At 37.8% G+C, this 23,468-nt stretch overlaps 1 protein-coding gene across 8 annotated transcripts in view; it reads right to left on the bottom strand.

Annotated features, from left to right (window-relative positions):
* The window catches only part of arid1b (AT-rich interactive domain 1B), a 230,419-nt gene that overhangs the window by 191,402 nt on the left and 15,549 nt on the right, over positions 1-23,468 (bottom strand). For all 8 annotated transcript variants that reach the window (XM_028438181.1, XM_028438183.1, XM_028438185.1 and 5 more), the window contains exon 2: positions 6,713-6,916. In XM_028438181.1, the coding sequence (XP_028293982.1) occupies positions 6,713-6,916 (204 nt within the window). The remainder of the gene's footprint in view (positions 1-6,712; positions 6,917-23,468) is intronic.

Here is a 23,468-nt window from a genome sequence, read left to right as displayed (position 1 = left end):
TGCACAGCTTCCTTAACCTCCTTGGTCGTGAACTTTAGGTGTTTGTGACGTGGATCCAAAAAGGATCTCACAAGCCCCGCCCCCTCGACATGTCGACACTCTATTTTTTTTGTCGAGGGGAGCATGTGTCGAATGTCGGTCGTTTTGTCGACAAAAAGTCCCATCCCTAGTCTCTAGTCATAAGCACATTTTTCATTTGGAAAAAAAAATGCAAACCAGAGCTTTTGACAAATGCATGTGTTGCAACGGGTTGGTCCTATTACACTAGATCTACCTAATCAACATTTTCCCTAATGACTGATCGATTGATTAGATTTGATGTTTTAAGCACCTCAAACTTTGACCTCTCAGTGTTTTAAACAGTGTTAAAAACCTTTCCCTTTTCACTTATTTAGAGAGCCTTTAAATGTCAGACATTTCATAAAATACATCTGTGCTCTTTTAACTGATACAGTCTTGATTTATAATGCCATGAATCTCAAAATGCAGGATGCATGGCAATGGTCAAGCTAGCCTTAAGAGTTAAAACCCATATTTCTTTATTTTGGTCAAAGAAACCATAGCAACACACACAAACAAAATAAAAACAAATTATTGCATGGATAAGCAGGATCTTTCTGCAGTGAGGCTACACAGATAGGGCTTGTATAAATGTGATGCAAGGAGCAAATGAAAACAGACGGGGCCATCTTGATCCCTGTTGTTTGGGAATGTGTACAGCTGTTTGCCAGCTGCAAAGAATATAGACGTGCTTTAGAAAGAACTTAGCTTCTGGTATGAGCACAAACACCCAAAAGTATGTTTATAAAGAAAGTGGGACTTGCTGGAAGCAAAGAGGTTTGTGTGTACGGACTGGTGGTCACTCACATGTCTTTTAAAAGTTGGACGGTGAAAAGGAAACAAAGCGCACTAACAGCACTAGTAATGACTGGTTGACCTGCTGACACGCGCACGCACGCACGCACACACACACACACACGCAAGCACACACACACGCACACACGCGCACACACACACACACACCATTTCTTTCATAGGACATTTTTTCCTCCCGTTCTTCCTCCCACTCCATCACCCTCCCCTTTTTTCACATCAAACGCTGCTAACGTTTCCTCCAAATTCCTTTCTCTCTCCATCTGCCAAATTTGACATCACAGGAAATTATGCTGAGAATTGGCAGCAGAGGTTTTTTTTTATATTCTATTTCCCATACTGACAAGTCTCTCATGTGGACTGTCATCCCAAAACACCCGCCTCCTCCGACCCCTCCTCCTTCTTTTCTATCTCTTCCTTTTTTCTTTTGCAGTTATATTTGTTCTGGCTCTCATTGCTCCACACACAAACACACACACACACAGTACACACACACTAACACTAATTCACATGCACACTTCCATCTCTCACCTTCTCTGACACACTCAAACTGTCTCTCCCAAACATGCATACAGACGCAGCATGACGTTCGCTGCAACCAATGCACGTTCTAGGCCTGTTTTCTGCTTGTGTGGGAGAGACAGTTCGTTGTTATTTTTTTATTTCCTCCCTGAGACGTAAACAGTGAGATTGGCATCTGTGCTCTTCCCCAACCCATCCCGGTGTGGCTGAAAAGGAGGCCAGGAGTGAAGCATATAATTGCCTGTGATAACAATGTGTCAGTGTGTGCGCGTGTCGAGTGCCTGCGCGGTTACATCAGCACACTGTACATGTAGGTGTGTTTTCTGCGTGTGCATAGTGCATGGAACTAGTAGCTGCTGATACCACAAATGAAGCTTCAGGTAAACTGGATCCCTAAGGAGTGATAATCCCACTGGATTCAGGAGCCGCGGCTGCCTCTGAGTTAACCATGCAGTCGTTAGGTTGACACGAACACTCCTGACCTTTCTGCTGTGACCCACTTAAGATAACAGTCCTCTAAAAGGGCTCACAGATAACACACCACATTATAGATAGGACTCTTTTTTTTTTTTTTTTTTTTTTACAATGTACCTGTACGCTTTGCATAACTGGCAATGATATGACCTCTACTCCTACTTCTCGTCTCACAAATTACTATCACCAAGTACCAGAGGTGACAAGTAACGAAGTACAAATGCTTTGTTACTGTACTTAAGTAGTTATTGCTGGTATCTGTACTTTACTTGAGTATTTACTTTTACTTTTTGAAACAAATATCTGTACTTTTGAGTCCTTACATTCTAAAAATTAGCTAGTTACTTTTAAGACTCTTTAAAGATGACATCATGACGTAACCAACATGGCCACATTTAAAATAATTTTTTGCAGTTGTTGGCATTTAGAATAAGTTCTGCCAGATGCCGTGCGTTCTTTGCAAGCCGAGAAATCATGAGATTCTGGCATTCAAGAAATTTCTGTCAAATCTAAACATTTCATTTACAAATGTTATCTATAATAAGTGTGAAATTCTCCAGGTGTTTATAAAGGGTAGCATATTTAATGTATTTCCATGTATCAGTTTTCTTCAAAGTTCTTTAAAAAAAAAATATATATATATATATATATATATACACACACACACATGTACTTTTTTACTTCTACTCAAGTAAGGGTGCAACTTCAATACTTTTACCAGTCATTTTTGATTCAACTATCTATACTTTTACTTGAGTACTGAAGACTAGTACTTTTGCCACCTTTGCCAAGTATTATGTGCTGACAAATTTGTCCAAATAATGGTGAACTACTAATATGTGATATTCCAAAAACATACTTTGACTCATTTTGGGTATTTCAAAGAACTGATATTATTTTATCATTAAATCTCATTTTGTTTAATGCATTTGTTTAAAATTAATCTAGAATGTACTGCTGCCTGTGCCAGTCCATTGTGTTCGTTAAGCCAAACAAAAAACAATACATGAATCTGCAAGTATCTGAGGGAAACATGTTGAGCCAAATGCAGTGACTCAAACATGCCTGACATCTGTTTTTAGATTTCATGTCAAATCTAACCAGGTTAATAATAAATAAAACACAAAGTGAAATGATTTCTAAGTTCAGCTCTTTCACAATTCAATTCAACTGTATTTATATAGCGCTAATTACAACAACAGTCATCTTGTAGCACTCATCACTAAATATTGAATTCCACATCAGAATCACAAATACTTTATTGATCCCTAGGGGAAATTGTTTAACATGAACATGCATCAGCTACGGTGGAGAGATAAAAACTCAACCTCAGTTTTTCAAATTGAACATGTTTCTACGAGTTGATCTAAAAACAAACCAAACTTTATCAAAGAGAAAATAAAGAGGCAATAGTGTAATATCACCAAAAATACTCGCATAGAGCAAATTCAGTAAGTGCATCAATTCAGCCACCTGAGTTAAATACATTAATATGCAAATATTATAGAATGGACAAGTGAGCTATAACTGCTTTGTTGAATTTGATGTATATGTTTCGGTTTGACAATGCGTGAGGCTTAATAATTAAGTAGGAGTTAATTAGAATAATGAAAGGCAAATCTTTTGTTTCATCATGCACACACATTTGTTGCCATAAAAATAGATGTGCACACATCTTTTTCCACGTCACGTTGCCTGGCAACATCCCAGCATGCGTTTCTGTAACAAGCTGAGGTTTCAGCCCTGAAGTGAGATGCATCATGGGGGATTGTGAGTGTGTGACGTGTCCACCATCACCTACAATATCCCTCTCTGATGTGGCTGCAGTCAGGATTATTGTTCCGAGCTGCAGCATCTCTTCACATAATGATATTTAATGAAGATAAATGTGATGGATGCCATGTATACGTTGCAGTACAAACCTGTATTCTCTCTTGCATTTTTTAATCTTTCACTGCTCCTCCCTTTTTAGACCTCTGACTTTTCTGTAGGTGAGGCTCATTATGTTCATCCGTGAGTGTGGAATTAAGCCTCCTCCGAACTCATTACTGTGAGCTCCATTTCACCAGCAACAGATAGGAAATGTGGTGGTTGCTGCTTTTAAAGCCAAGGCTGGATAATTAGAAACTTTAGAAGTGCAGTTCCCATGACTATAGCCAAAATGAACAACAAATTCTATTTGAGCTAATTACATTCCATAGGCAGTGATTGCTACCCCCTATGTAACACGCCTGAAGGTTTCATCCCAAAACAATACCAGGGACACACTTTTTGATTGTGTCAGGGATTGGACCACATCGTGCACCTCGTCTGCTCTTCATGCACAGCATGACAGCATGGCTCACTCCCAACTCTGTGAGTTTAGATTGGGCTCAATGGTGTTCATTTTAGAAGTGTGTTAGTGTCATCAAAACACACAAGGTTAGGGTAAGCCCTAGCTCAAGGATGAAGTTCTTCTTCTATGTAAGTGCTGACTCAGGGGGCCTGCCACGCTACACCTCAAATACAAATATTAGGGGTGTGTATTGCCTGGCATCTGGCGATACGATTTGTATCCCGAAACATAGGTCATGATACGGTGCAATACGATATATCCCGATATTAAATTTTTAAGGGATTATTGCGATATTCTTTTTTATATATGACAAACAATTAATCTGTAAATGTGTACACCTTCATGAGAACATTATGTATGAATGTATTTTATTGGCATACTTTACACTCAAAACATTGGCTTTAACATGCCATGTGTCAACAACTTAAAATAAAAAAATAATAACAATCTGCCTGTGGCTTTTAAACCAACTTTGACTTTAGTGCAACATGACTTTAGTGCAACTTAACTGAGGTTTATGCCTAGAACAACAAATAAATGCAGAAAGTTTGAACTTTCTTTTTAAATTTTTTTGAAAAAACACAAGCTGGTCAACATGCCCAGGTTTCAGCGCAATTCTTTGTGCAGTTACAATGTCTCCTGCAGTGGAAAAGACTTTCCTGGTTAAATAAAGGTAAAAAAATAAAATTATATATATATATATACATATTATGTATGCGATATATTGCAGAATCAATTTTTTTCAACACCCCTAATAAATATGCTTCAATCTTTTTGTGTGCAGAGTTTGCATGTTCTCCCTAAACAAAATACTACAGTCTTCACTACAATAAGGTAAAGTGGTGTTTCTCAATTAGCCGTATTAGGGACTACCTCTGGACTAGGTCAGATAGAATCGTCAACGGCAACCTGCGACTTGATCCCCATTAGAGACAATTGACATTCAATCCTCTAACCTCTTAATCTAAAAAATAATCTATGATAGAAAACACATTTTAGAACAGAACTACTCCAGGCTGCTTCCAGAAAATATTGTGCATGTTAGGTTCACAATGTTGACCAATTTCATTCTTTAAATTAAGGGCATGCAAATGATTACTTCTGTGTAATAAAAGAAAAGAAAGGGTAGTACCTGCCTTTACCGCATAAGTAAAACATTTTTAGAGATTTTAAAAAGCTCTTTTGGCACCAACAAATGACTGTACACACTCATAATTGCTTTGTGATTGATTGATTGATTGATTGATTGAATACTGCCTGTTGATAATGATGTCAATGATGTTAAAATCAAGAAAAATAGAGTTACAAATCCGGACAAATGTAACAAGAGCATGAAGAGAGTGCAAACCTCCCCCTGGGCAGCAAATATCCTCTTTGCCAGATATTAGCAGTTATCTTGTTCAGTGATCCTGGTAATGGTACCATGATCATTCACACTTTAAAGGCTTGGAAGAAATGTACATCCTCATTAATAACGATACAATAGGTCCAAATGTATGAGAATATAATCCACATGAAACTCGTTGGGGTGATTGAGAAACCAACGTTACATAACTGAGTCTAATTTCATAAATACCGGTCAATTACCGTTCCAGATATGCATTTTTGAAAAATTGCCAGTGATAAGAGATAGAGATTTTATTTATTTATTTATTTAACTGATCCAGACTCAGTATATTAATCTGTTACGTACTTGTAACGTAATCCGTCTAACAGACAAACCAAAAAAATAAAAAAAATGTCGATGAAAATATTAAATTCTTGCTGGAGGTCATTTCAGTACACTAACAAAGTGTTAAAATGTTCATTAGTGTATTTGTATGTTCTCTGTTCCTGTATGTCCTATAGTTGCTTGAACAGTTTAAAAATACTGAATGTATGTCAGTCATGTGTGTTCCTTTCCATTATTTTCCCTCTCTATAGTGTTGATAGCTATGCGTGTAAATTTGCACACCCTTGTGTGATATGTCCAGGTCCACACCAGCACACTAAAATAGCTAACTATAGCTGGCAATGACAGCAGGGACCACTGTTAACCTCACCAATACGCACAGACGCACACGGCACTGCTGCTGCTCTGCAATCCACACCGTCAAAACTAAAGTGTCATCAACGCACAGTTTTCATGCAAACATGTGTACACACTTCATGTAGCACGTTCATGGCTTTACCATGTATAAGGCCTTTAACACAGACAAATGTGCAAAGAAAAACAAAACGAACATGCTTGGTAAAAACATTGGCACACCGCGCGTCAAACCCATCCAATCCAGTGGGATTCTAATGGGAACTGAGTGATGTACAGGAACGACACCAGCACATGGCACTGTGTGAGATGATGCTGCCTGGTATTTTTGGGTCACATCTCAAATTGAACACGCCACCTTGCCAAGCCTTCAGGGTATAATCGCTGGAGAGTTTTCATGACAAAGAGCCAATATCATAGCACAACATCCAACACGATACTAGCTTAGCTACAATATCTGCACAGCACTCGTCTTTACATACCTGTTGTTGAGGATACTGCATCCCTCCCATGCCTATTTGGCTCCGCCCCTGTAAGCTCATTGGATAGCGGTGCGGCGGAGGTGATGTGTATGACTGGCTGGGGGGGTAAGGTCCACCTCCAGGCTGCTGTGGACCCGAGTAGGGATTGTTGGACATGCTGTACAGCTGTGAACGCTTCAAAGCCATGAAATCCATGGAGGGTACCTGAAATATGAAGAAAAACACTTATTTTGTACATATTCTGAATAGATTCCTCAAAGCTAAAGACATCTGGTTAGTCGTCACTCAAAACAATTGAAGTGTGACACTTAAAGATTCTCTCATCTTTATTGCACGGTGATCTAAGAACAGTGGTTGATTCAGCCTCGTCTAAAGGCTATTTGTTGTTAAGACGCAGCAATCACTCAAAAATGTATAGTTTACATGAGTTTATGTTTACATTTTGTGGCAGATATTTAACAAACACAAGCAGCACTGATTACCTAAAAGCTTTTTAAATGAATCCATTCACCATCTGCCAACCGCGTATATTTCGGTGCCTAACACTGAAGCCAAATCAACAATTGATTTATTCTCTATTGCACACACGGCGGAAGCTTTAAAAGAATGTGTACGGATCATGAAATGTAAAGCAAAGATGTTTATTGCATGCGTAACAGCAACAAACTTATCTGGAGGACAGCCAATATCTAATAACCTCATTAAAAGCTGAAGCCTGTACCTTTGTTTTAATGTCTGAAAGGCTTTTAAATGTGTTGTAAATGCTGTTTAAAGTGATGGCAGGCAATAAAGATCCCATGGCCTTGTTCCCACAACTACAGCCTGCCGGTGCCAATAATCACTGTACGAGCTCTCTCTCTCTTTTCGTCTTTATACTTATCTGTTTCATTCATAGCTGCTGCTTGTGTGGCACCAATTCACACAAATAACCAATACTTGTACACTTTCTCTGATAAAAATGTATCCAAAAAAAGGTTTTTCAGTCCCCTGTTTCATGTAGTCCTTGTCGCCAACTGCTCTTCATAGTGTTTAGAGTTGTTTTTCAAACTTTTTGGTTCGCATTCCCCCTTAGAAACAGTTTTTAATCAATCACTCCTCACTACAGAAACAAAAAAGCCTCGACAGCTGAAAAAACTGTTGCTCCATAGACAAAAATATTCACATGTTAAATAAATTTGAGTATATAACCTCAACCCTATGATTGATGACAAATGTTGTAATTAGCTACCCTCAAAATACATTCATGTGCCCACAGGTGTACCATAATCTGTTACTTAGATCTATTTAATGCAAGATGGAACCATATATAGAATTATTTCACTTATTTTTACCTTTTAGATTTGTATTTCTTCATTGATATAGATCTTACAAAATGCTTTCCGTTTTTTCTTTCATCATTCTATTGATGTGGATGGTGTTTCTTGAAGCTTAATCTGTTTGAAAGAAAACCAGGTAAATAGAGTTTATAATTAGCCAGCTTTTCTATTAATAGCGGCTAATCTACTACTGTATGTCAAACCAGTGACATTCATTCAGATTTTGTGTTTTCCTCCATAAGCAAACTCCATAACAATAGAAACACACAATGTAACCTTAAAACAGTGGTTCTTAAACATTTTTTTGGCTCAAGTACCCCCTTTCTCACGTTTCTGAATCCCAATACCTCCTTTGTCCGACTGCAACATTTGGCTTAGAAAACAATCAAAAACAACTGTAGAGCATAATTACGGAACAAACGAGTGATAACACACATATAAAGAATCTCATTTTGTTAAAAAGTGGAAAGAAACAGTATTTAGTGCAGTTGTTTCCAACCTTTTAAGGGTTGTGACGCCATTTTGCTTTTTAACTGAACTAAAAAAAGAATAATAAAAAAAAATATTTTAATTTTTCAGAAATCCCGACCCCAATGTGGAAAAACACTCCCCACCCCTAGGGGTACATGTACCCTTATTTGAGGAAAAACTGCTTTAAAACACAACAAACTCAATAATGTAAAAAGAATCCTTGTCAATCATTGTATTTTTTTTACCTTCTATGTTTGAGTTTTTAAAGGCTTACCAGAGAGAGTTTGCTTTTTTCAAATAACACATAATTAAAAGGAAAAAATGATATCTCATTTCAAAGTGAGGGGGGTTGCTTGGGATGAATTCTGAGTACAGTGAGTTGAGCTAATGCTAATCTATCACCTGTAGTGGCATGTTGTCTGTCTGCTGGGCAGATAATGCTGACTTCAATTATCTGCTCTCCCCTCTCTTCCTGCCTTTTTACCTCCATCGTGTGAGATCACCAGTGATTATTTTGTTTCTAATGTTTCACACACATCCACTGTCTCTCACTTCCCCTCTATTACTCCAACCTCCCCCTCCTTCTTCATCTTCCACTTTCTTACCCAGCACCAGCTCCCTCCTCAGTTCCTCAGCTTCTCCCCAACTCAATATCACCTCGTCTAAGTGTGGAGGAGAAATTGCTGCTGCCTTATATTGCCAGGCTAATATCAAGAAGACATGTCAGGGGATGAGAGCACTTTATTCGGCAGGTTACGTGCAGCGATTACGGAGCTGTGCCTTAAAGTGGTTTTGTCTACTGAGGTATGTGTGTGAAGTAGTTTGGACTTCTTTATAGAACACAAAGGAAAGAGAGGGAGAGAAATGAAGAAAGAGAGTTTGTCAAGGAGACAAAGTGAGAAAAGCAAAGAGTGAAGGATGAGAGTTCAGGAGTGTCTGAACTTATTTCACATCCTGGAGTGTGTTAAAGTGTTTGAGTAACTTGCTTGTTTCTAGTATAATCTAAAGAGAGACTGAACAAAATATGTTAGGTAATTAATTAATAGTTACTTTAGATTAACATGACTCAAGTAAAAGTAAAAAGTAGTTCTCCAAATAGTTACTCTAGTAAGAGTACGTCATTCTTCAGTTAAAAACCTACTCAACAACAGGGCTATGTGGAGCCAAAAAATTAAAAAATATATCTAAAATACAACTTAGGTACAAGGACTGTCGCAGAATACAACTGTACAAATACACAATATTTAAAATAATGATAAAACGGCTACAATCGCATTAGACTAGCTCATTATCATTTTATTATCATTTCTTCTGTTATAGATGTCTTTTGGTTTAGTAATGTGTTTTTCAGCTGGGGTTGCTAGGAGACAGTGTGACGAAGCTCTCCTGTGAATATCGAGCTTGTATTATGATGTAGTGACCAACTGCTGACATGTAAGTGGCAGCAGCACCTCTTTGGATGAGAGATCACCCATGATGTGCAGAGCTCAGAGGGAGAGGAAAGGAGTTTACAAGACAGAAAATGGCGCTATGAGAGTTGTTGCTGAAGATCCCAGCAGCTCACACTCGACCAGAGCACGTGTGGAACTAAGTGGACTATTGAGTGTCAAGATGGCGAGAAAAAATGCTCAAAAAACAGGGCAAGAGGTGACACACGGCATGTCCGGGAGAAGGAGGAAGTTGCGTGTGGGAAGAATGACGGGGGAGAGACTTGGAGGAAGGCCAAAATACAGTAAGCAAACCATTCAATTCCGACCCAATAATAATAATTTTACCATCAAAAGCCCAGTCTCAGTGTTGTTTTTGTAGTTTTGTAGAAGGAAACCAATGTTGAGGTGTCCCTAAAACAAAACATTAAAAAACAAATAGCTTCAAAGTCACTAATAGATTTTTTCAGAAAAATATTTTTGTCACAAACTGCCAATTTGTGTGAAACTTGCCTCTATTCAACTGCTGATTACAAAGGAACCAAACAAGCTAGAAACAAAATAATTTTTTCTGATAAAGTAGAAAGTCTAATCTTTCCGAATCTGGTTAGATTTCAGTTTGTCATAGTACAAAATATTATAAAACATAATCATCTAAAACACCTGGCAATATGGGGTTGGCTGCTCCGAACACAGCTAGCAGTGAATGAGTTAAGGCCAAAGGTAATTCTGTTACTTATCTATTTAATTATTAAGTTTCCATTCAGTATTATTATATTTTCTTGCGATTTTAAAGCCCAGTGTAAGTGCATTGTTCACTGGAAGTAACAGTACCTGTATTAATTTGTGATACATTAACAAAATTTATCCTTGAGTCATTGTTGAGGATCCAAATAAGCAAAGAAAAAAAAAAGCCAGAGAGGGACAAGTGACTGTTAGAGACATTGGATTTTATAAATGTCATGCATGCCAGTGATTTGTTGTACTGTTCTGATGACTTATTATTAATATTTTTTTAAAGCTTTCATTGTGTTCCAGAAAACCAATCAAGGATGCCACAGGAAAGAGGTTCAAATGAAGATGAAGAAAAAGAAAGATGGCCTTCATCCTGAGTGTCCACAGTGAGTTTGGTGCTGAGTTAAAAGTCTATCACAGACACTGTATGGACCAGGATCTAAAGAAGGATACTCCACTCGGTTATTTCGACGTATTTAATAAATATTCTAAATTCTCAATCTACAATCTGAACTTAATGCTGCAGTTGTACGCTACTTTATCCTTTTTTCTTGGCCTGTATTTCTTGACATTATAGAATGACATGACATGCTGAACTGATTCTTGACATTTCAGTTTTTATCCTGAAATCTTATTTTGTCCAACATTCTTGCCATTTCCGCTCAAATCTCGCGCCCTTTTCTCTCTGTGATTCTCCAAAATAGTTTCTCGCTGTGGAAGAACTATTTTTAATCTATAAAACTAAAATGTTAAAGTAGCTCATTTCATCCCAAATTGACTTTGGATATAAGTTGCCTTTTCAGTCTTATCATTGGTGAATAATACAAAGAGAAGTGTGACAGAACTTAGATAAGTATGACTTAAGTCAAGCTGCAACTAAAATAGGGAAAGCTCTTTAGTGCATCATCATGCTGTAATAAACAGAGTTAACCCAGGTGAAAATCATACGCTTCTAATGGAGTCACGGTGTCTCTGCTTGACTGGAGGTCAGTGCATGACCTGCTTCAAACATTAGCACTGCACCCATAGCAGGACGTAGGCCACACATTGGTCCAAAAAGCAGCATATACAGTTAAAGGTAACACGTGTGTGTGTCTGAAAAATCCAGAGCAAACATTTAAATTAGCACTTAGATATAGTGACTGAGCACAGAAAACAAGCTAACTTTGAGTTTTGGAGGCAAACAATGGACACTCTTCAAAACACTAAAAATCAAACACACACTTGATCTTTTTCAGTTTTTGCTCACAGCGATCACACTTTTTTTTAAAAAACATTTTATGTAAAATTGCCTCAATCCAATCATATCTCATGTTCCACCCACTGCATGTAAAACTCCTCCTTATCCAGAGTTCCTATAGCTTTAGTAAAATTCAATTCAAGACTTTTTATTGCCATTTGAAATTAAATTTCAGACCAACTTCACAGTAAACATAATAACATTTAAAAAAACACATCAATTACATAAGGTTAGGATAATTTTTTTGTAGTGTCTTGTGCAGACGTGCAATTGGCAGCCCCCAAAGTAAACACACAAAACAACAGTAAAATAGACAACAAAACAGACTAAAATAATCTTAATCACTCCAATGACTACAAAAATAGCCAGAAATCTATAAAAAAAAAAATACAAAAAATTAAAACCATTACGAAAAATCTTTGTTGGACAGGCAATTTTTGTTAAATTCACATTTTCCTAGTTGTCTACACAATGAAATTTAACATTTATTTTGAAATGTGAGAGTAATTACAATCATAAAACACTTATTATGCGTTAAAATTTGATACTTTTGAAACAATTATTTAAGACATTTTAATAACAATTAAGGCCTTATTTTTAGATTAATGAATTTAAAAGTTCCATGTCATGCTATTTTTCACCCATCTCAATTATCTCCATTTCTTCTAAGAAACCTAAAAACATAATATTTGAGGTTTATTTTCCAAAACTCGCCTGTTTTCCAGAGTTTCAGCCTCTGAAAAGTCACTTTCTGAGCAACTCTACAAAAAGGCTGACTTCCTCCTCCCCGCACGGTGACGTAGGACCAGAGGACGGCCCGCCCTCCTCCCACCCACTCCGTAGCATAGTTCATGCTGCTTTATAAACATGAGACATAGCGTGGGGGCGGGGCTTTCACTGGTACATACATAGACTGTAGAAAATACGTACATAGCACTGCACGAAGGACGCTGAAATGCTCACCTTCGTGGGCGTATCTGTTTACATGTCAATCACGGCAGAGAGCTTCCTGGAGGCGCGGCTTCTCCAGCTCATTGACGCGTCAAATTCATCATCAAAGTGGGAACGCATCATCAAATTGGAGCGAGGTGTTTGGGCTCACCCTGCAGTAAGAAAGGAGCAAATCACTCGCAATCTAAAGATTGAAGGAATCAATGAAAAAAACACTTTAGACGTGTATGAAGCCCAAATAGCACTTTTATCATGTTTAAAGTTCAGAAAAATCAATTTAGCATAAAATGGGCCCTTTAATGCCTTTTAAAACTTTTTAAGGATCCGTGAGAACGCTGTTCTCCAAAAAGGAGAAAAATAAATAAATGTTTACATGTCATCCTCATCCTTTTCAAACAGAGGCATTATGCGCTCCCCGCAACCTTTCCCTTTTTCACAAAAACAACTATTCTTCAAAAATTGAAAGATAACTTTTTCTTCTTCTAAGCAAAATGACAAGACAGTAGATGAAATTATTTAAAAAATAAAACCTGAGATCCAAAAATATTAAGATTTGATTGGACGAGGGGAAGCCAATAACAAAAGGGAATGCATCCACATTGTTATTTTCTTCAAATGTGATTCTTCCTTTTCGTTCATATGGGCATGCGTTTCCATGGAGAGGAAGAAGCTTTGGAGACAATATTAATTCAATAGCTAAATTTAAAATTCAATTTATGAACCCCTCTCTGGCGTTTTGACTCTGCCTCTCCGTTTCTCTCTCCTTTTTTTTATTTTCCTTTTTCTTTTGCAAAATAAAGCCATTAAAATAGAACATGGGTGAAATTACTGTTGGGTGAAACCTGCTAAATTGCTTTTCGGAGCTCAATCAACAATATTTTTATGTTGCAAAAATGACTTTACTCCCTCTCGCTTTAATGTGCTAAGTTGTTAATCAGAAAGAGACAAAACGCTCTGCACAAAAGGCTCCAACGTGCGGATTATGAGACGCACACTGGGAGCAGACAAACATAAAACAATATTGGTAAATGGTTATTACACTAATTCCATTTTGAACTAAGAAGTTATTGGGAACAAATGGGAATATTTTTGGCACACACACAGACACGCACACCTGCAACTACACCTACTTTTGTTCATACTGGTTTGTGGGTAAAAACAATAACACACGCTTGTACAGTATGTGCAGAGTGGCCCACTCTACTCCAGCTGCTCGTCATTTCTATGGTAATGGTAACACTAAATGTCGCGTTCTTCTTAAAATGATGGTGATCTCTACAACAAACTACTGTTCTTTTATATCAGATATGAGCAACCGGTGGCAAGGGGTCCACATGCAGTCCACAGTCCAATTTTGGACTCCAAAAACAATAATAAAGGAAAATAACAGAAAAATACACAAAACTACATAAATAATAGACAAAAAGGATTGCTAAAACAAAATCATAAAAAAACACTACACAAATTGATTCAAAAACACAAAATGAGAGAAAAAATACAACAAAAACATACAATGACATGCAGAGATTACAGAAAATACCAACAAAACTACATAAAAATTATTACAAAAATTACATCAAAATCACACAAAAAAAAACTTAAATTGACTACAAAAACCCACAAAATGAACAAAAATACTTAAAAATGACCAAATAAATATACAAAACAACCAAAAACAATTACACAATAACCTTTGTTTTTCCTGTATTAATGCTCAAAATAGTCATTTTAAAATGCTGACATGAATGTTAATAATGTGGTCCTCGCATCAGGAAATTGCAGTTTTGTGGTGCCAGCTGTGATAAATGTTGCTCCTCTCTGCTTTAAATGTTCTTTAGACTAAAAACAGCAACTTCGACAATCTCTCGAACCTCAAAAAAGTAACTTGGTGAAACATTGGGATCAGTAAGTAAACAGATTTTTTTTACATAAGACAAGGGATGGTACAGTATTAAAATGCATGGTCAAACAGTTTTTTGTTCTATACAGAATTAGAACATGTATTTCTAAAACATATTCTAGTAAACAGGGGGCTGTGCGTGGCAGAGAACCACAGGTAAATACTTCACAACTGGTGCTCAAATGGGTTTAACGTCTTACAATAGGACCACCATCAACACTTCACTAACAATTATTAAATACATTGCTCATTAGTCTGAAAGAAAATGATAATTTTTCCAGTTTATACATGCATCACATTAAACTGCCACACAAAACCTTTTGTTTCTTTACGTGTCCTTTCTTTCGAGTGAAGAAATTGTTTTGTGATGCTTTTTAAAATAACTACACTGTGCAATGAGTCCTGGGGCTATAAAACTGGATTTACTTGTAAATCATTGTGTTTTTCAGCAAAAAAACAGACTTCCTATTAGTCAACTGATTTGTGTGAGTAGGCACCAAGTGGAAACACCACCTAACGCAGCCACTCGCTTGAGTCTGAAAATTCGCTTGACAGTTTCTCTTTGGTATTGATTATGTTCTCCGTTTCATGAAGAGACTTCTGCAGAAAGCTCGAGTTAATTCCTGTGTAATGAAACCATTTTACCCTGTGTGTATTTGTGAGGAGAAACAAATACGGATAATTATCGTCAGCGGATCCTCTTTATTTTTGGTGCCGCATCCGCCTCTGGAGAATCAACATGCTGCAGCCAGAGTTGGCTGGTCTGCTGGGACAATGAGCCTAGTCTTTTATGCTATTCATTTGTACCGAGCAGCACACGCTCTCCAGTCCCTATTAAACCACGGGGCCCAATGTAGCCTCTGCCTCTAAAACAAAAGGTGCATATTGCAGGATTCAAAACCTGTGCATTTGGGCCTTCTATCTCTCTCACACACACAAAAACACAGAAAAGCGTGGAAATAAAGAGATTGAAGAGAGAAAGAGAGGGAGGGGAGGGAGAGAGAAGAGCAGAGACTGCAGCAGTGGGCGAGTGCAGATCAAGTTCCATATTAATGTGTGCAAATTCCCCCGCTCCTGCTGACTAAGATTAGAAAAATTAATTTCATGGATGCAGAGACAATACTGATGTCATCAAGTGGAGAGAAGAGGAGCCAGGCTCTGTTAACTCCTGCCTGACCAGACTCCTCCAGGAACAGATCATTTCACCACCGACTGCCAAACCATTTAGTCCAAACAAACTCCATTCGTCAATTTTCTTCAACTAACAAATGTTGATTACATCTGCCAAGGAGGTCATATTTTCACTGGTGGTTATCTATTTGTTTGTAAACTGGATTTTGTTAAAAGTCCTTAACAGATTTTGATCAAATGTTAAGCATAGAAAGACCTTATGGGACCCCATTTTGATATCACAAATTTCCATGTGGTTTCTGATCTAGTTTGTGTGTTACAAGTAGCCTGGATTAGTGCACAATGTGACAAGATGCATCAATACAGATATTTTTGTACCATATTTCATTTTAACTTGATTTATATTTAAGAAAGTGCAAGTATAAAATACAGTTGTTTGACAGTTTTTTTCTTCAAGTAATTTCAGTTGACCCTAGTGCTGGGCAAAAAATCGATTTAATCGATTCATCGAATTTGTAGATAAAAACAATTTTTATTTTGCAATTTTGAGTTAAAAAAAAAAACATTTTCTGTATATATATATATATTTGCTGTTGAACCTTTGCTTAAACCTGGGGTAAAGCTTGACATTGCTGAATGACAGAACTTTTTATTTTAGAAATGTTCTTTTGAAGACAATCACTGCAATAAAGTTCCACTTTTGACAATATATCTGATGTCTGCAGTCATTTTTACGTGCATCAAAAAAAAAAAAAAAAAATCAAAAATCGAATCAAAACTTGAATTTGCAAAATCGCCCAGTCCGAGTTGACCACATTTCAAATCCGGACGACCCCGCATGGATTCACAACCCCAAGGTTGAAAACACATGGAAGATTCCATGAAATTTTGGAGGGGATCCAGGTCAATATACTGATACTGATCAGTTTGAAAAAAATTACAAAAATAAAAACACTTATCTCTCATCATTGGTGCAAACTCTGTTCGTAATTGATCATTAAGAAATTTGACTCTTGTGTTGAGTTGGTTCATGAGTTTCATCCTGATCAGTTCCGGTTTGCCCATTTCATTAGGATTTCTTGAGAAAATAGGGGTTCCCATTTGGACCTACAATATAATTATCAATGGGGATATACATTTCTTCTAAGCCTTAAAGTGTGAATGATGATGATACCATGACCAGGATCACTGAACCAGATATCTGCCAAAATCTGGCAAAAAAAAAAGGAGATTTGCAGCTTGGCGGAGGTTTGCGCTGTGAGTGCTGTTGTTGTAAATGTAGCCCACACAACACAATCAGCAACCTGTGAAGGCTGAAGAGCATTCTAAACCAACACATTATCTGAAGAGAGAGAGTGGCAGAGTGGCAGAGTGACAGCTGAAGAAGAAGAGGAGGAAGGACATATGTGTTGTGTATGTTCACTCTCACACAGACAAGATGCTTTTGTGTTTGGTAGAGTGTTTATAATTGCTTCCTTTCATGCATCATCCTCAGGGCCGCTGACTACTTTGCCCTCCACGTTTGACACCAACATTTACGCCACACACCACCTTTTCTCACCAATCCTCCTCACACTTTCAGTCCACCACTGGAATAAGTTACAGTGTTCAGTTTGTCACGGCCGTCACTGAGACATCATTTGGAGAATAAAAGCCAAGGGATGGAGGAAAGGGGAGAATAGGAAGGACGAGGCGAGATGTTGCCTCATCTGTCTCAAGTGAGATTGGGGTCATGAAGGTCGATGGAGGCATTTTCCATTTCTGAAACTGGGAGCTAAAGATGCAGCAGTAGAGTAGGAAAATAAAGAAAACCCCCAATGATGAAAAGGGAAGTGGGTAACATGCCTGCAACATGCCAGCAACATGCCAGCAGAAAAGTCAAGGAAGCAGAACACTTTTTTTTTTTTTTTTTTTTTTTTTTAACAGACGACAACATGCATGTTGTCGTCTTATATGAAAATCTCCTCTTTGCCAGATATTGGCACTTATCTGGATCAGTGATTCTGATCATGGTACCATGATCATTCATTATTTAAAGGCTTGTAAGAAATGTCTATCCCAATGAATAACGATGCAGTATGCTCAATTGTTTAGACACCCCCATTTTTTCTAAAAATCCTGAAAAAGGCACAATCCAATCCAATTGAGGAACCAACCTTAAATAAATAAGTCAAATTTCAGATATTTCAATTATAAACCGTGATGTGAATTTTGTAAATATTGTCAATGATAATAAATCATCATTTTATAATTATTGATGTATTAACCTGGATCCCCTCCAAAATCAAGTGGAATCTTATTAATAATTATATTGTAGGCCCAATTGTATGGGCAACCCCATAATCTCAAAAAATTGTGAAGAAATGCACAATTCATATCTAATCATGATGAAACTCATGAATGGATCCCCTTCAAAATTAAATGGAATCTTCCATTTGGTAAGGTCGGTCTTCTGTTAAAATTTTATCAAAATCTACTAAGTGCTTTTGACATAATACTGCTAACAGATACACAAATAAATAAATGCAGGTAAAATATTACCTCCTAATAAAGCCCCCAACCATATCTGCTACATTTGTTACTTAATCCTGCATCATGTGACTCTAGAATGGAGAAGGGCTAATGAAAGAACCATATGATAACCCTCCCCTCCAACATCCCAAGCAACCAGAACCCATTAAATGTTGGCTTTACACAACTAAATGAAGTAGAAAAATAAAGGGCAACAGGGAACTAAATAAAATAACTCAATCTGCCCGGGAGAGAGAGAGAGGTAATTGTGCTGTGCTTTTTCTTACTTCATGTAACATTACTAAACAGAAAAGCTAGTAATAAGTGTAATAACAAGGTTCCCCTCGTTATTCAAGCTAAGCACCACCTTTGCTAATAGAAGGGTAATAAAGAGGAACTGCTTTTATACAACTTGGATAATTATTATAAACTAAGTCCTGTATCAGCACGCGTGTTTTTGAATTAACAATGGTTATTCATGATATTGTGCTCAGAGTAGGGTGAAAACACAAAAGTGAATACTAAGCAAGCCGCACCAGAGAAACGATACTAAAGGGTCCTGAGGGGGCTTTCCCAGCCGTACATTAGTCTTCCCTGTAAGGCTAAGCATAACGAGCTCCTCAGACTGGTGGAGTGTGGCCGTTGAAGAAGGAGTGGAGCAAGTTGAGAAGAAGTTATTAAAACTAAAGCATGTAAAGATACACCACCAGTCACAAGTCACAAGCCCAAATGTAGTTTTAAAATAGAATCAATTTTTATTAAAACATTAAAGCAATCATTCCTTTATTCAAGAAAGAAGGAAGTCAAAGCAGGAAGAAGAGGTTCCTCACTAAAGAAAGAAGATTTAAGAAGTGTGTCTTGGACCACTGCACGGTTCCCCAAGGTAGAACTATCCATATTTCTCCTAAAGGTGATTCATCATTTAAAAAAAATACAAATACAAAGCAGATACTCTGACCTTCCTTCCTCAGGCAGATATTAGATACTCGTTAAAAGTCACCTGAAACAATTTGAACCTAATTGATTTCATTATCGGACTTGGCACGACACACGCAGCCCCCGTGTCTGATAGCTCAGCTGGAAATTCACAAAGTTAATTAGAAAAAAATTGATTTCCATATAATTTTTTTCTTCTTCTTCTTCTTCCTTCCCCTCAGCTCGGCTCGGGTAAAGTGACGCGAAGCGAGGCCTGTTGATGAACGGCGGTGGTGAAGTTCAGCATGAAAGCTAAAGCAGCAGGTGACATTGGAAGTGGAGTGGGGTAAATTTATGCTTTCTTTCAAGGGTTGTGTAGAAGTGTGTGTGCACGGGTGTATCATGTTAGGGTTATGTGCTTTCCTCCCTGTAAATGCCTCACACCATTACCTTTTAACCTTTTCACCTTCTGCAAGCATCCACTCTCAAACACACACATGTCCAGTAAAGCTTCTTCTTCACTAGAATCAATTCTAGTATGACTTGGCAAAACAGATGTGACCCTATTTTTTTTTTTCCCCAGTAATGAGTGTGAGCCTTCAATGCTTCCACCCTCATAGGAATGATAAGGGCTCTGTACCTTGGTGCACAGAGCCTTGAAACTATAGGCCTCCCTCCCTCGAGTGCCTGCAGGTCACCCTCTGGGAGGCCCTAGGCTAGGCCAGGACCCCCATCTTCTGGGGCCTGATGGGGAATCAATCACCAAGGCATGTTGAGAATATAGGATGGGGGAGCGGAGTCGATCAATGAGTGGCTCTAGGCCTGAAATAGCCGTGATACATGGTCTGACTGCACACACACGCCTTACACTGAACTCAACATTTACTCCCATTAATGCTGAGCCCCAGGGCAGCATGTTTACGGTAGGCTGGCAATGAACGCCGTATGACGAGGGGAAAATTTAGTGATATTTACTGTTAAGAGCCTTAATTGGATTTGAAAATGAAAATACACAATGTGATGTTTACGTGCATCTCCTGTAATCCCCTGAAAGGACTACCCTTGTTTTCTCCATTAGCGATCTCGATAATATTTTTATGGCTCAGAGAACGAAAACAAATTGTTTAAAACAGTAATGGTGAAGCGTCAACAAAACACAGAAAATGCATTAAGGACACTTGTATGCACTTGCATTGCGAAACACTGGTAACATTTTACATTAAGTTTCATACATAAGGCTGACATCACGCTGTAGTTATTATGACACGACATCTGTCATTAGCATGAATAAGGTGTCATGAAGGTTGTCATTAAGTGTTGTTCGTTATCGTTACCCTAACCCCATTAGATCCCTCCACCTAACAAAAAATGCCAACATAGCTCCAAAGGTGTCATAATTTAGCAAAAGATGTCATAATTTAGCAAACAACATTTAATGACAGCCTTCATGACACCTTATTCATGCTAATGAGTAGGGATGTAACGATTCACTCAACTCCCGATACGATTCGATTCACGATACTGGGTTCACGATACGATTCTCTCACGATTTATTTTACAAAATGGGACTGTAGACAAATGACTGAAAAATATTCCTTTATAATACTGTACTATTTTCCTTTTATTTTTCATTATCAAAAGAATCCCTTGATAAACTGTTCAAAACAATGCAATTTAACTAAAAATAAATCTTGAATGGAATAAATAAAATGAAGAAGTCTATTAATTTAAATTCTGGTTCTATAGTAAACAATGCAAAACTGCATAATAGTTCTTTTTCTTTTTAAAAGTGCAACTGAAAATGTATTTTGTGCCTTAATAATTGGACTTAAAAAAAAAAACAAAGTCATTGAACTGATTTACGTCATATATTTGTTGGGACCAGCAGAGGGCGCTGGTAACCCAGTGGTCGCTTGGCATGCAGATTCTTGCAGTGAAGAAGAGATGCTATGCTAGCAGACAGAGCTAATGAAAAAACGTGACTTTTACAGATATTCAGATAATATTACAGATATTCTTTCGGTGCTAAAGGGGTAAGGAATAGTTTATGAACATGTTTTAAGAGTAGAAGGCGGCCAAAAAGAAAGTAGTAGCAGATTCTGCCTGCCGTGTACACTGCTGGACAAGAGAAGGGATATATATATATATATATATAGCGCCCTCTGCTGTTTAAAAAAGTACTGCGATTCAATTTTCAAAGTATAGATGTCAACCGTGATACCTATGAATCGATTTTTAACTGCCTTACGATTAATCGTTACATCCCTACTAATGACAGATAACAGCGTAATATCAACCTTATGTATGAAACTTCAAGTAAAGTGTTACCAAAATATTTATATTCCTCATTAAAAGGAACTTTTAATCCTTGGCTGCAGCTCACAAAAATCATTATGTGTCCAAATTTGTGTAAAACCCTTGTGATAGTGTGTGTAATAATGTCTGAATTTGAAAACATGCATGTAAATAAATGGACAGCACAAGCACAATTTGTGATTTTGAAAACGAAAGTGAGTTCACATGCATGAGCTCATTAATATATCAACACAGTGTACATGTGCACAACACGTCTGAATATGTCTGCCAGTATGAGTAAAGCATGTGTGTAAGTATTTTGTGCACGATCAGTGCGTAACATCTGTGTCCAGATGTTGCCCACGGAGCAGGCTGCGAGGACAGCCAGACAGTTGGCAGGCCTTCTGACAGGCCTGTGTTCCTTATAGATAGAAGGATCACACAGACAGAGGACTGAGCGAGCTCAGCTAGACCACAATGTTGCCCTTGCTGCTGTTCGTTGTTCCCAGTCAACCAAGGGGAAAAATAGGATTTTCCGAGCCAAGTTTATAGCCGTCAGATCTGGACTAAATAGGAGTTGAATGGGTTTCAAACATTTGGGAAACAGCATGGGGGGGCCTTTTTGTCGTACAGATGCAGAAGGAGTTTTGTAGCAGAGATGAAGGATTTTCTTGCATTTGCATTATGTCTAGGATTTAGAAGCAGGTGATTATAAAGCAACCAAGTGTGTTAGGATGAACAACAGCAAGGGCCAATGTGTAGTGGAATGGTTCGACCGACTCCTGGCAGTTAGGAGTTCATTTGGCTCTCATACAAAACTTAACTTTGATCCTATGAAGCTGACAAAGGAATGAACTGAAGACTTTTTAAAGGGGCAGTATTGTGAAAAATTCCCTATATAATGGTTTTTGCTACAGTGATAAACATCCCTTTAGCCTCAATCAAATGGTCAAAGTTGAAAAGGTTATGTTTCTTCCCTCCCTTGTTATTCCACATTTTGTAAAAGCAGTTACAATCAGTTCCATTTTTAGTACCCATTATACTGCTTCGTTTTGGCTTTGAGATGATCTGATGAGTTTGTGACCCAATGCGATGCAGCGGTTGGACAAAACAGTGGATTACCACCTTGGATAGACTATTCCTGTAATCAATAGTGGAGAGGAGGAGAATAAAGTGACATAGCAGCTCCGGTGAGTGTTTGAAAGAGCTGATTGACTCAGCTGCTGCTGCCGCACACAAACCCTGACTCACAATCACAATAGCCACTTAAATAGCCATGTTTTTCACTGTAATGTGCAGTTTTTTGGCTGAAAACAATAACAAGAGTGCGTGCATAACAAAAGAAAATCACTAGAGATCAGCTGTTGTGTGGAGTCAGCGTCTACTTACAAGCCTACTCATGAATATGCATAAGAAAGCAACAAATCAGCCCATTTTTAGAATTGCTCAGAAAGTCACTTTTCAGAGGGCTAAAACTCTGGAAAACAGGCGAGTTTGGGAAAATAAACCTCAAATACTATGTTGTTGGGGTTCTTAGAACAAATGGAGATGGGTGAAAAATAGCATAATACTAAACATTTCTATATAAAATATTTCTAATTTATCAAAATATTATTTTACCATAGGCATCTTTTGAATTCCTTTTTTTCCTGAACCTGCTGGCCTGACCCAAACACCCTGTGCCATCTTCCACCTGCCAGAGTTATGGAGCTGGCTTGTTTATGGAGGCCAGAAAGTTTTCCAAAAGCTTTGATCCGCAAAGTTCTGTGGAAAACTGTTTTGCAAGGGTCATCCAGGAGGGGAAATGTGGCCAGCAGTGTGTGTAAGTGAAAGCACATTGAAGCTGGCTCAAAAAAGAGCCTTA

This window comes from Gouania willdenowi, chromosome 22 (assembly GCF_900634775.1).
Source record: "Gouania willdenowi chromosome 22, fGouWil2.1, whole genome shotgun sequence".
Lineage (NCBI taxonomy): Eukaryota > Metazoa > Chordata > Actinopteri > Blenniiformes > Gobiesocidae > Gouania > Gouania willdenowi.
This window is presented reverse-complemented; position numbering and strand designations above follow the sequence as displayed.